Raw genomic sequence first — 13,880 nt, 5'->3', positions numbered from 1 at the left:
AAAAGCCCAAGGGCCAGGTGTTTCCTGATAGCACACTGAGTCGCTTTACAGAAGCGCTATGCACTGAAGAGATTTAGAGATTCTATCCAAGCATCCATGCCCACTCCTTTCCACTCAAGTGAAAGAATGTTCATTGTGTTAAATATAAGCATTTTTCCTTAGTGGGAGAGAAAGAAGGCCTCTGTCTTAGTTACTCTTGTATTGATATAGCGAAACACCATGACCAAGACAACTTAGAAATAAAAGCATTTAATTGGGGACTTGCTTACATTTTCAGAGGGTTAGTCCATGATCATCATGGCAGCAGGCAGGCTGAACGAATCATGATTATTCTCCTGCCTCAGCATGTACTATCATATCATGCAGTTCTACATTTTCAATGGAATTTCAATAGGATCTAAGTCTCAAAATGAAATGTTTAAAATGCCCGGGATGTAAGCCCAATTACTAAGCATTCAAAGAATGCGGGAAATATCAGTCCTCCTAGGAAAAATGCTGCCAACACTGCACACAGATGGTGAAATTATTTAATGGAGGTTAATTCTCATTTGTCTCATGTCTGTAAATTCAGGCAAAGGGATCAACAGCTTTCTTCCTGGGCTCTTTTCTAGGGATACTTGTATAGCAATCGTGTTTTGCCTGATAAAAAATCTTTTTTTCTTCTTGTTCTAGGGGGATGTTTGGTCTCCAGGATGAGAAAGGCACCGTCACTCTTCTGGGTGAAGCTGGATGGATTCAGAGACCATTTATGAAATACCAGTTTCCTGCAGAGCATTTTCTGTAACGCTACCACTTACATAGGACAGACATCACCTTGGCCTCATGGCATCACTTGGGGAATGGGGCATACACGCTGACCTCTGCCTCTCTGAGAAGGTGCCTTTTCCTTCTCACCTAGGAGTTTCACTGACAGTTCATCAACTGGCACTGGAACTTGACTTACAAAGTTAACCTGTCAGGTCCTTCAGAGTTGACTCCAAAACGTCTCCATGTACCCACTAACATACTGTTCCAGCCTTCTCAGTACTGAGATTATAGGCTTGTGGTATTACATTCAGCTTAAGTGGTACTTAGTTTTCATTTTAAACCAATGGAAACATTCAGCCAGGCATAGTGCTCACACCTGTAACCCGAGTATTCAGGAGACTGAGACAGGATTCCCACAAGTTCAGAGCCAGCCTGGATACACAGGTTCTAGGCCAGCTTTAGCTACAATATGAAAATCCTGTTGCGGGGGCTGGATGGGAAAGAAGGGAATAAAGAGATGGCTCGCTGCTTAAAGTGTTTTCAGGGTAAGTGAGCGGTTCTAAATTTGGATCCCCAGAACCTAAGGCAATGCTGAGCAGGCATGGAAGACCTCCTGTAATTCTTACCTTGCAAGATGGAGACAGAATCCCCAGAGCAAGTTAGCTACCAAGACTAGCTCTATGAAATGAGCTCTGGGTTTGACTGAGAGATCCTGTCTCAAGGAGACCTGGCTGTCCTGGAACTCTATGGAGATGAAGAGAATCACAGAGATTTAAGACCTGTGTTGCTCAAACCAGCCGAAAACAATTTGTCTCTTTTACAAAACAAACTGAGCAGGTCGTGGTAGTGCACACTTTTTATCGCAGCACCGGGAAGACAGAGGTAGAGGCCGTAGAGTCTCTACGGCCAAGATCAGGCTCAGGAGCTGAGCAGCCTCTCACCCTCCTGCCCACGCCGTTCCACCCCGCTCCGCGGAGGCCCGGAGGAAGCGGTGAGCACAGGGGATGCTCAGAGCCCAGCTCCAAGCCCCAACCCTGGCTGCGATCGGGCGGCCACGACGCCACTGCGCCGCCGCCTCTCGCGAGACCGCAGCCGGGCCGCGCCTCCTTCCTCTTCGCTGTCTCTCTCTCTCTCTCTCTCTCCCCGCCCCCGGGGGCTGCGCTGCTTCCTCCGGAGCTCGGGAACCTCGGACGTGGCGAGGCGGTCGGAAGGCTGGAGCGCCGCACATAGAGGTCCCTCGGGCGGACCTTCTGAGCCGCAGTCCAGTCAGGGAGCGCCGACGCATCTTTCCAGGTACACCGCACCCGCTGGAGGAGGCCTACTGCGCGCGCGCCGGGGCCTTAGCGGGGCGCCACACCTGGGTGGGCAGGGGCAGCTCGCGCACGCGCGCCGCGGTGCCCGCGGGCTGTGGGGAGCCGGGCGTCGTGTGTCACTGCTAGGGAGCGCTGTCGCTGGCGTGGCGTCATTCCCGCGGCTTCTCTGCTCCGGCTCAGCTCGGGGCGGGGCGGGAGGATGACTTCGGAGATGGAGTCGTCGCTGGAGGTCAGCTTCTCGTCCAGCTGTGCGGTGTCAGGGGCGTCTGGGTGTTTGCCTCCCGCCCGCTCCCGCATTTTCAAGATCATAGTGATCGGCGACTCGAACGTGGGCAAGACGTGCCTGACGTACCGCTTCTGCGCCGGCCGCTTCCCCGACCGCACCGAGGCCACGATCGGGGTGGACTTCCGAGAGCGAGCCGTGGATATTGATGGAGAGCGCATCAAGGTGAGCCGGTGGGGCGGGGACGCTGTCTCAGCGGAGTGCCGCTCCTTCTTGGCAGGTGTCAAGGTCTTGGCAGGACCTCACCCTGGGTCTGGGCAGGAGTGTGCGGTGCGCCCCATGGCGTGGGAAAGTGTGTTTGTATATATCAAACTTCTGAGGCATTGTTCCTCCACCTCTAATGTACATCAGGTTTACCTGGGACTTGTTTTTCAAAAAAGCACGTTCTGATTTGATAAGCTCCCCTATAACGCACATGCAATGAGTCTGTGGACCGACCACACTTTGAATGACAGAGGTGTAGGGGGCGGTCACCCCCCCCCCCCACACACACACACACTCCTACCCCCATTGCTTGAGTGAGAGTTTTGGGCTGGGAATCTGCGTGGTGGTGGTGGGGCGGGGTATGACCAGAAGAAACTCAGAAAATTTTCAAGCGTAGAAAACTCCGTTATAAGTCGGGCATGGGGGAACACTTCTTAAATCTCAGCACTCCAGAGTGCTGCAAAGGCAGGCAGCTGTCACAGAGATCAGGATTTCAGTGTTTTTAGGCCAGCGTGGTCTAATTAGTTCCAGGAGAGCCAGGGCTCTCTTGGATAGACAGGATACACAGAGAAACCCTGTCTCAAACAAACAAATCTCAAACACCCCAATTTAAAAACAACAACAACAACAAAACCTCCGTTATTTCTAGGAATTCTTTTGAGCATTGCACAGATGCTAAGTATTGTGGGAGTAAAACCTGTTGCCTTTGAGGCGTTTTCTGTATGATAACCAATTTATCTAGGGGGAAAAAATCTGTTTTCTCATTAAGGCATTTATATGTGATGGTTCTTAGGTGGTTTGCCAACATCATATCTCTTGTTGCAAAAACAGACCCTCTCCCAAGTACCTACTGAGACTTTGTAATCATAGTAGGAAGTCTAAGGCAGCCAGGTTGGGATTCTGAAGGGTTGGGTTCCTCAACCGCAGAATAAGGATCCTTGACAAGTCAGGGGCCTCCTGATGCTGTAAACCTCGACACTGTTGCAAAACTACTAAGGATTACTTAATACTACTCCTTAAAACATGAAATTGAGGTGTGTGTGGGGAGCACCCGTGTCTTTACCTCTAGTATTCTGGGAGATAGAGGCAAGTGGATTTCTGTGAGTTCAAGGCAGTCTGGTGTATGTAGTTAGTCCCAGGACAACCCCAGAGAGACTACAAACTGCCCCCTCCCCACATATGAAACCTGGGACCACCCACCCCCTTAAGCAACTGCTTTGCTTTGCAGTCTCCTACATCAGTCTACTCAGAACAGGTTTGATTTGCCCCTCCTCCCCTCCTTCCCTGAGGCGTCATGTTTCCATTTCTAGACTCACCCTTTTCTCAAATAGTTTTACTTTTACCCCAGAAACAATAAAGGGCAAATCATCTCATTTAAGAGATCAACCCTTCTCTGGGCCCCTTTGCTTTTAAATTTGTGTTTATTTTATGTGTGTGCATGAGTATGTGTGTATGTGAGTGAGGTAAGTCTAGGCTCTAGGGATTGATGTCAGGAGTCTTCCTCGGGTGCTCTCTAGCTTACTGTTTTGAGGTAGTCTCCTCAATGAATCTGGAGTGCACTGCTTCCATGAGACTGACTAGGACTAGGATCAGGGCTGGGATCGCAGTTGTACAGGTGCCGAGGGTACAAATTTAGCTTGGCAAGCACTTTCCTTCCTTCTTTCTTTTTCCTTTTTTTTTTTTTTGAGACAGGGTTTCTCTGTGTAGCCCTGGCTGTCCTGGAACTCACTTTGTAGACCAGGCTGGCCTCAAACTCAGAAATCCGCCTGCCTCTGCCTCCCAAGTGCTGAGATTAAAGGCATGCGCCACCATGCCCGGCTTGGTTTACACTTCTACAACGCTGTTCACCACTGAAGGAAGTCAGGACAGGAACTCACACAGGGCAGGAACCTGGAGGCAGGAGCAGATGCAGAGACCATGGGTGGGTGCTACTTACGGGCTTGCTTCCCCTGTCTTGGCCATCTTGCCTCCCTGTACTTCCCAGGACTACCAGCACCACCCACAATAGGTTGGGCCCTCGTCCATTGGTCACTAAGTGTGAAAATGCCTTACAGCTGGGTCTCTTGGAGGCATTTTTCTCAACTTCTCTTTGATGACTCTAGCTTGTGCCAAGTTGGCACAAACCCAGCCAGTATAGTGTAGAAGCCTGTGGAGGCGGGAAAGCTTCTGGTGTGTGCGTCTTTTGGGGTCAGCAGTTGTGGGGAAAGTTGCCCAGTTAGCCCAGGTGCAAGTGTGGGCCAGTGATGCTATGGCATGAATTTGTGTCCCAAGTTCACTTGTTGGGAATATACTTTCCAAGCTCCTAAATAGTGAGACTTGGAGGTGGGGCATTTGGGAGGTGATTGGGTCCTTCAGACTTATGAATGGGTTAATCCCTTCATAGATTAATTACACTAATCTGTGGACTGGCTAAGGGATTAGTTCATAGATTAGTGAATTAATCTCATTCATGGATTAATGGGTTAGTGGGAGGGCTTACCTACCTATACAGCTGTGAACCAAATGAACCTCCATTCTCTAAGGGGTGTGGGCGCTGTGTCTGGCCTCCATTCTCTAAGGGTATGGACGCTGTGTCTAGCTTTTTGTTTTGCTTTGCTTTTGCTTTTCTGAATATTTTAATTACTGAATAAATGTAGAGACCATCCTCCTGTGCTATGCAGCCCTGGCTGTCCTGGAACCCTCTTTGCACCACAGCTGGGTTCTAACTCACTGAAGTCGACCTGCCTCTGCCTTCAATCCCAGCACTTAGGAGACAGGGGTAAGTGGATCTCTGAGTCTGAGGCCAGCCTGGTCTTCCTAGTGCAGTGGTTCTCTGCCTGTGGGTTGCAACCCCATTTGGGGTTGAGAGACCCTTTCTCTGGGGTCAACTAAGGCCATCAGAAAACACAGTTATTTACAGTACAATGCATAACAATAGCAAAATTACGGTTAAGAAGTAGCAATGAGAATATTTTATGGTTGGGGATCACTACAACATGAGGAAATGTATTTAAGGGTCACAGCATTAGGAAGGTTGAGAACCACTGACAAACAGAATTCCAGGACATCCAGGACTATACAGAAATCCTCTCTTGAACAACCAAAAAATTACATTAAATAAAAAAACGGTGGTGGCGGCAGCAGCGGCGAGTGGGTAGTAGGAATAGTCCCTTACACATAGGATCTGATTTTTAAGTCAGTCACTGGCTTAGAATAAAGGATGTACTTTCTTTTTTTGAAAACAAAACAAAACAAAAAATCTCACATAACGGCTATGGTTCCAGGGCTGGGTGTGGTGGTGTCCATCTTCAGTCCCAACACTCACGAAGCAGAGGCAGGGAGATCTGAGATTGAGGTCAGCCTGGTCTACACAGCAAGTTCCAGGCCATCTAGCAAATAGTGAGACCCTGTCTCAGACACAAGACACACACACACACAGACACACACACACAGAGTTTATGTACGTTTTTGTGTGAGTGTGTACACGTTCATGCACATGTGTGTAGAGGCCAGAGGTTGATGTTACATGTCTCCCTCAATTGCTCTCTACTGCTGTATTTTTTGAGACAGGCCCTCTCTGCAAGTGGAACTTATATCCCCAGCCCTACCTTGCACTCATGAACCTCCTGTCTTTCCCTCCTGGGCGCTGGGATTGCAGGCAGGCACACCTGGTTTGTGCAGTGCTAGGGATGGAGTCCAGGACATGTCTATGCTGATGGAACTGTGTGTATAGAAAGTCTAAGCTCTCTTCCCACCCCTGTGTATATATATATATAAAGAGTCTGTAAAATCTTTCCTAAGCAGGGTCCGATGGTGCATGCCTTTATTCTCAGCATTCAGGAAGTGTAGATAGGCAGACGGATGTGAGTTATAGGCCTGCCAGAGCTACATAATGTGAGTCTGAGGCAGGAGGATAACCTTGAGTTGAAGGCTAGCCTGACTACTTAGTGCATTGAGAGCCTCTTTGTCTCAGAACAAAACAAAAGAGCCAGGCATGGTAGCACACCTCTAATCCTAGCACTCTTGGAATTGTCTGAAAAGAACTCAGGCTATGCCACTGGGCAGTTGAGCTGTGTGTCCACGGCCGCCATCAGTCTGGTAGCCTCAAAAAGGGTCTTCTTCAATCCCATGCCAGCTAAGTGAGAGCCTGTCTGAACATACACGGAGAGAAAGACACCAGATCTCCCACAAAGCCTGCGCTTGCTAGTTGATTTCTGAGTGCTAGATACATAGAAATGCAAGAGAAAATCTTGTTCACAGAATGTTGGCAGCTGAATAAAACTTAATTCCTTAAATAAAAAATCATTTGACTTTGAGATTGGTTCTCCCGGTCTTATCCATATGCCCCTTCCCGATGTCTTGCTGCACACCTCTCAGCAGTCATTTGGCCATGGCAGATACCTGAGTATAGCCTGATATTCTGAGATTTAACCCAGATCTCATCATCGATCCGCCGTCACTACTTAAACATATCAGGGCTGGTATCTATAGACAAAAGAGTGAGAGTTCATTATGTTAAAGACAAGATAGTAATTTTTTTAAAGATTTATTTATTTATTATATGTAAATACACTGTAGCTGTCTTCAGACACTCCAGAAGAGAGCGTCAGATCTCATTACGGATGGTTGCGAGCCACCATGTGGTTGCTGGGATTTGAACTCAGGACCTTTGGAAGAGCAGTCAGTGCTCTTAACCACTGAGCCATCTCTCCAGCCCAAGATAGTAATTTTAACTATGGAGAAACAATCAAGATATGGTTTCTCCTTAGATCAAATATTCAAAGAGTAATAATTGATAAAATAGATATTTTATTAAGCACAAAGAATGATAACATGGTGTAAGGAGTAGCAAACTGTGAGAGTTGAATGCTCTACTTTTTTTTTTTTTGGTTTTTCGAGACAGGGTTTCTTTGTATAGCCCTGGCTGTCCTGGAACTCATTTTGTAGACCAGGCTGTCCTCGAACTCAGAAATCTGCCTGCCTCTGCCTCCCAAGTGCTGGGATTAAAGGCGTGCCCTACCACCGCCTGGCTAAATGCTCTACTTTTAAAATATTATTTATTTATTTATTTATTTATTTTTATTTATACGGATACACTGTAGCTGCTTTCAGACACACTAGAAGAGGGCATTGGATCCCATTACAGATGGTTGTGAGCCACCATGTGGGTGCTGGGATTTGAACTCCGGACCTCTGGAAGAGCAGTCAGTGCTCTTAACTGCAGAGTCTTCTATCCAGCCCTCTACTTCTTTTTTTAATGCAATCTAAATAATTTTTGTATCATTTTCTGTGCTGGGGCGGAACCCAAGGCTTTTCCATACATGCTGCTCAGGCCAGTGCTCTGCTCCCTAAGCTACACCCCAGCCCTGCTTCATGTGGTTGGAGGAAAGAATGAGATTTCATGGTAAATGAAAATCACATAAAGTTCAGGGTCTACCAGGTCATCCAGATGTAATCTCTATCTTTTACTTCCTCAATCCAGCTAGCTTCACACTGCAGTTTCTCCTGTTACTCCCATCGTCAAAACCCTAGCTAAAACTCTGTCTTTAAGCCTGTCCTTGAGGGGATGGAGGTCTAAGCCCAGTGATGGAGTACTTGTCTGGCATGTTCGGGATGATGGCTCTCTTCCTTAGTACTGGGGGAAAGCCAAACCTGCTTTGAACTTTGTTAGCAGCCCAGTTCTCATTTAAAAACAGTGAACACAAGCCTTCCTTTGTCTGGTGCACACTGCCCTCTTCTTTCAGGCATCTTAGAGTCCAGTCAAATCATTTGCTGGTTTCCCACTGCTGGCTAGAAATGTCTCTCCTGTATTTTCCTGCAAGATTGTTATTCCATGTCTCTTTCTTGAGAATCCCACCCATCCTGCATCCTTCTTTGTAAACCCCCTTAGCCTCCACCAAGCCATCATCTCATTGTATTATACATCTGTCTTTCTGTCAGGGAAGACCGCTTTGAGTCTGGTAACTGATAGTTCCCAATCCATGCAGGAGGAGCTCAGGGCCCAAATGTTAAGTTGTGCAAACAAGTCAGTTTTGAGGTAGGTTACCCTGGAAATCCCAAATTCAAATGATTTAAAAAAAAAAAATGAAAAGAAAGGTGACAAAGGCAGGGCACTTGGGAGGCAGAGGCAGAGGCAGGCAGATTTCTGAGTTCAAGGCCAGAGGCTAGCCTGGTCTAAATGAGTTCCAGGACAGCCAGGGCTACACAGAGAAACCCTGTCTCGAAAAACCAAAAATATAAAAAAAGGAAAGGTGACAAAGGACAAAACTCTAGGTGAATGTTGAGGGTAAAGCCAAAGCTTCATTAACTGGCTTTTGTTGAAGAGGGCTCAGGGGTAAGTTACAGTGACCAGAGGTGATAATGCAGGAGCAGAGGTCATGAGAGTGAGGTGAGGCGTCCACCTCTAAAGCAAGTTTTCATTTATTTTATGTACCATGTGTGTGCCTGGTGCCCAGAAGAGGATGCTGGGTTCCCGGAACTAGAGTTCCTGACTGTTGTGAACCAAATCCTAGCCCTCTCTACAAGAGCAGCAAATGCTCTTATCTGCTGAGCTGTCTCTCCAGCCTCTGAATCTTTACAGTTTAGAACAGTATTGCTCAGTTGCACAGGCTTGTCTCAAACTCCAGATAGTCCTGATACACCTGCCCCTGTCTCTGGAGTAACAGAATCACTGACAGCAATATGCTTGGTGGAACGTTGAACTGTATTTATTTTGAGATGCTTTAATTTAAATTGCATGTATTGTGTGTGTGTGTGTACACGTGTGTGTACACGTGTGTGTACGTGTGTACGCGCGCGTGTGCACGCAGGCATGTGCATACTCGTGCACACATGCATGCAAAGGACGACTTCCGGGAGGTGGTTTGCTCCTTCCACAGCATGGGTCCTGGGATTGAATTAAGGTTGTCAGGCAAGGTAGCAAGCACCTTTCCACGCCTGAGCAGTCTTGCCAGCCCTGAATACAGGATTCATATACCTATGTTTGATACAGGTCCTTGTTATGTAGTTCTGGCTGTCCTGGAACTCAAGCCTCTGCTTGGATGGAAGGTGTGCTCCGCCACACCAGGATAGGAGAGTGCATTAGGATCTTATCTGACAAATTCTGAGTCAGTTCCTAGGACCCACCCATGGTTCAAAAGACATCCTCTCTAAATTTAAAAGACATTTTATAAAAGTGAGTCCCAAGGTAGCAGTTCTGTGCCGGCTCCCGAGGTATGATGCCAGGCTCACGTTTAACTCTGCTCTCTGCTCTCCTTGTGAGGGTGGTTTTACTCCTATAAATGCCTGCTGTCAGGCGGAGCTGTGACACGGGACATGTTTTAACTGCTGTCCTTGTGTGTGTTTGTGATTGTGTGTGCAGCTGCGCGTGGAGGTTATAGTTCTTCTCAGTCACTCTCTACCTTAGTTTTGGGGACAGGGTCTCTCACTGGAAACTGATCAGTCCAGTTAGTCTGACTGGCCTGCATACTCCAGAGACCCTCCTGTCCTCACACCTCCACTGCTGGGGTGGGGTACAGGGGTGACTGGCACACCACCTGCCGTGAGTGCTGGCGACAGAACTCAGTCCTCAGATTTGCCAGCAAACACGGTACCTTCTTCGTGTAGCTTTCATGGGATGCCCTCTTCCTGGAAAAGCTGGTTGCATGTAATTGACACCAATTCTGCTGCTGGGTCTCCCAAAGTGCCAAGAAAATATGAGAAAGATTTATAATACCTTTTATTTCTACCTTCAAGAAAATTAGGCTCATGTTAGGAAACAGGAAGTCTACTAAGACAATGAAGATGCCGGGCATGGTGGTGTATGCTTCTAACCTTAGAACTCAGGAGGCAGAGGCAGCTGAATCGGGGAGTGTGAGGCTACCCTGGTCTATAGAGAGTGTTCCGGGCCACTGAGGACTATACAGTAAGACTCTACCTTTAAAAAAAAAAAAAAAAGATAAAATAAAGGAATTTGGATTTAAAGAACTGGCAGGTTTAAAAGTCTAAACTGAGGGCTCCATGGAAGGAAGGCCCAGAGGTCAAAGGTACTTGATTGCTGCATCCCACAGGTCAGGGGACAACCAACTCCTGAGCTGATCTCTGACCTGCATGCATTCAGCATTGGCGTGTGTGCACCTGTGTGCACACAGGATAAAAAAACTAAAACCGCTTTTAATTCCAGTACATTTGACTCAGCATGGGCCTTTCAGAGCACTAGGCCATGGGTATTCTAAATGGGTTTTGTGTGTTGTATCCTTTTTCCTCCAGTGATTTTTAAAAACATTTTTAAAGCCCATACCTGTTCAGATTTATAATCTGTATTTAGTAGTCACATTGTGACTAGACTAGGATTATGAAGCATAGACCCTGCAGGTAAAGACAGGCGAGAGAGCCGAGAGGTGTCACGGGCAGGAACAGTGTCTGAGTTGCTCTGTTTGTGCCACTGGACTGAGCTTGTCGACTTTGCTTTCTGTTTTCCTCTAGATCCAGTTGTGGGACACGGCAGGGCAGGAGCGGTTCAGGAAGAGCATGGTCCAGCACTACTACAGGAATGTGCATGCCGTCGTCTTTGTGTATGACATGACCAACATGGCCAGCTTCCACAGCCTGCCGGCTTGGATAGAGGAATGCAAACAGCACTTGCTGGCAAACGACATACCTCGCATTCTGGTGGGAAATAAATGTGACTTGAGAAGCGCCATTCAGGTGCCCACAGACTTGGCACAGAAGTTTGCTGACACACACAGTATGCCTTTGTTTGAGACCTCTGCTAAAAACCCCAATGATAATGACCACGTAGAAGCTATATTCATGACGTTAGCTCATAAGCTAAAGAGCCACAAGCCATTGATGCTTAGCCAGCTGCCTGATAACAGAATTAGCCTGAAACCTGAGACCAAGCCTGCGGTGACTTGCTGGTGCTGAGTCATAGGCGTGGCCCTTGCGGGTCTGACTTACCTGAAGAGAAGCTTGTGAAGTGTGACAGTGACTAAGTTCCTAAGAGTGAATCTTAACTGTAGTAGATCATCCTGCTGTTATCGTTGTTACGATGCCTTTTGTATTTTGCATCCTCTTAATCAAGTTTGTCACTGAGACAGCACATGGAAAAGGCCGCTTTACAGTGGGGATTGAAAATGAAGCAAAGGCAAGACTACCGGGGCCATCTTTCCAGCTCCAGCCAGAAGCAGCAGCTTTGAGTGAGCGTGATGGACCTTAAATGGTTGGTCCTGTTCCTCTCTGTGTCCCTGGAGCTGCAGAAGTCGTGCGGGTAGTGCACATATGCAGAGCAGAGCTGGAGCGAGCCCCAAGCTAATAGGGTGCTTTAATTACTCTGTCCTTAAGCACTAAAAACTAATCAAAAGAAAGCAAGCAGTTGTAACAGGAGTTTACTTTAGCCATGACATTTAATCAAAATATCAAATATTCTGGTGCCCCTTGTCCTCTGTTCCCAGTCAGTTGGGTGACTCGGAGCTGATTTCAGTCAGCATCCATTTGGCTGGGGTTCTGTATGTTCTGTATGTTCCTGTAATAGTATTGTTGGATGAGGTTTTTAAATGCGTGAATTTTATGGCCTTGGTATAAAAATTGGTAAAGCAAACTATTCCTTGGTATAAAAAAATGAGTTAAATATTGAAAAATATCTTACCTGTCCCTCAATGATGAAAGAAATGGTTTAGAAAGATTTTTTTTTTTTTTGCTCTAAGTACTTGTAGTTTGAGTTTAAAACTTTGCACAAAGGAAATAGCACATTTACATATGAAGGTCTTAGCAGAGTGGTGTGTAAGCTGTGCTCAGCCTAAGTCCGCACATCCATCCTCTTTGTGACAGCTTGCAACTCTTGCCAATATTAGAGGAAATGAAGCCAAAACAATGTTTTACTTAAATATTTTCATAATGTGGGAAACAAACATAATCCAACCTAGTTTCAGATTCTTGTTTCATTATTCTGAAGGTCGCAACTGGACAGTTCAGTTATGAACGCAAACTTGTTCTGTTTAATAAACTAAGTGAAAGTAACGTAAGGGATGATTGTACAATTTAAATATTAATTCAGTAAATACAATGAAATGAAGACTAGGACCCAGGTTGGCTTTCTTGGTAGTTAGAAAGATCTTTCTTTGCTTCCTTCTTTTCTCTTTTTTTTTAATAGAAGGTCTCTCTTTGTGGGCCTGACTGGCCTGGGACAGGGGTGGCCTCAGACTTACAGATACCGACCTGCCTCTTCCTCCAGCTGTGGGGAATTAAAGGCTTCTGTCACCAGGACTAGCCCAATACATCTTTCTTAATCATGCTACAATTAAAGATTAAAGACTGTCTTCTAAATGAATGCTGACTTGTGAACTGTTTTCCTGGTGACACAAAATGGCGGTGGTGACGGGTGGCTGCAGATGTTTGTACGGAGGAACATCTGGTCAGTGTTCTTCCGCACTCTGTACACGGGGGAAAGAGCTGATCTGTTCTTTAAGCGCCTCTGTGGTTTTCTTCTGGACTGTTTCAGTACAGAACTGTTAATTAGTCATTTTTCTTTTTAATGTAACTTTTCTTAATGAGCATTCTTACAATTCTGTGAAAAGCATAATTTTTTCATTTTAGTATTTATTAATCAAAACGTATTTGTATCTCATTTGTAACGACCTACCACTTTAGTTTTAGTTTTTTATTTGAAAAAGATACAACCAAGGTGAGCAAGGACAACCCCTTTAGATGTGGTCCAAGGCGCTTGGGCTTATAAAGCACTTTATAGACTGTTGAAATTACTTTCAAAATGATGGTGAGGTGACATCTTGTTACTTTTTTAAGCACAAATCGCACATTTTGTACATCTGTGATTTTATTTTGGCTGACATTTAATTGGAAGTGTCAGATGTTTTAGGAAAAAAAATCTTAATTTGTGAACAGCAAAGCAAACTCCTCTGGCGTCTGTTGTGGTTGGTTGACAATGTACGGCTCTTTGATGTTCTCCCAACAAGGATGGTAGTTTTGCTGTGAAACAGCGCCACCCTTAACCCTTCTCCCATAACGTACAGTAAATCATCTTTGCCACCAGGAAGCGCTTCTTTCTTTTGTTTTCTGGGTTGAATATAAAATTAAAGAACGTACTTCTTCCTGTCTGCTGTGGTTTTCAGAAAATATGTACGGCCTACAGTTCATTCATTTGAAAATCCAAAATCTGATATTTAGTCAATTCAAAACCTTTCAGATTTTGGATTGAGAGTTTTTGGATTAGGGATTCACAACCATTGAAGTTGATACAGATGACTAAAACCTAAGGGATTCTCAAGAATACTCAGTGCAGACAGCGCATGCGCTAAAAATGGCTGGTGTGGACTTAGCTGAGTGAGCACAGGTAACTAGAGATGGAGAAGGAAGAGTGT

At 46.1% G+C, this 13,880-nt stretch overlaps 1 protein-coding gene across 1 annotated transcript; it reads left to right on the top strand.

The window, feature by feature from the left end:
• Positions 1-1,903: 1,903 nt before the first annotated feature.
• Rab33b (RAB33B, member RAS oncogene family) lies at positions 1,904-13,616 on the top strand. The gene is made up of 2 exons (XM_085835902.1): positions 1,904-2,508; positions 10,990-13,616. Exons 1-2 carry the CDS (start codon positions 2,260-2,262, stop codon positions 11,428-11,430), a joined length of 690 nt encoding a protein of 229 aa, XP_085692028.1. The 5' UTR covers positions 1,904-2,259; the 3' UTR covers positions 11,431-13,616.
• Positions 13,617-13,880: the final 264 nt, after the last annotated feature.

This window comes from Mus caroli, unplaced genomic scaffold, assembly GCF_978045245.1.
Source record: "Mus caroli unplaced genomic scaffold, Mus_caroli_1 scaffold_3, whole genome shotgun sequence".
In the NCBI taxonomy this organism is placed as follows: domain Eukaryota; kingdom Metazoa; phylum Chordata; class Mammalia; order Rodentia; family Muridae; genus Mus; species Mus caroli.
Note: the sequence above shows the minus strand (reverse complement) of the source record. Positions and strands in the feature narration are given on the sequence as shown.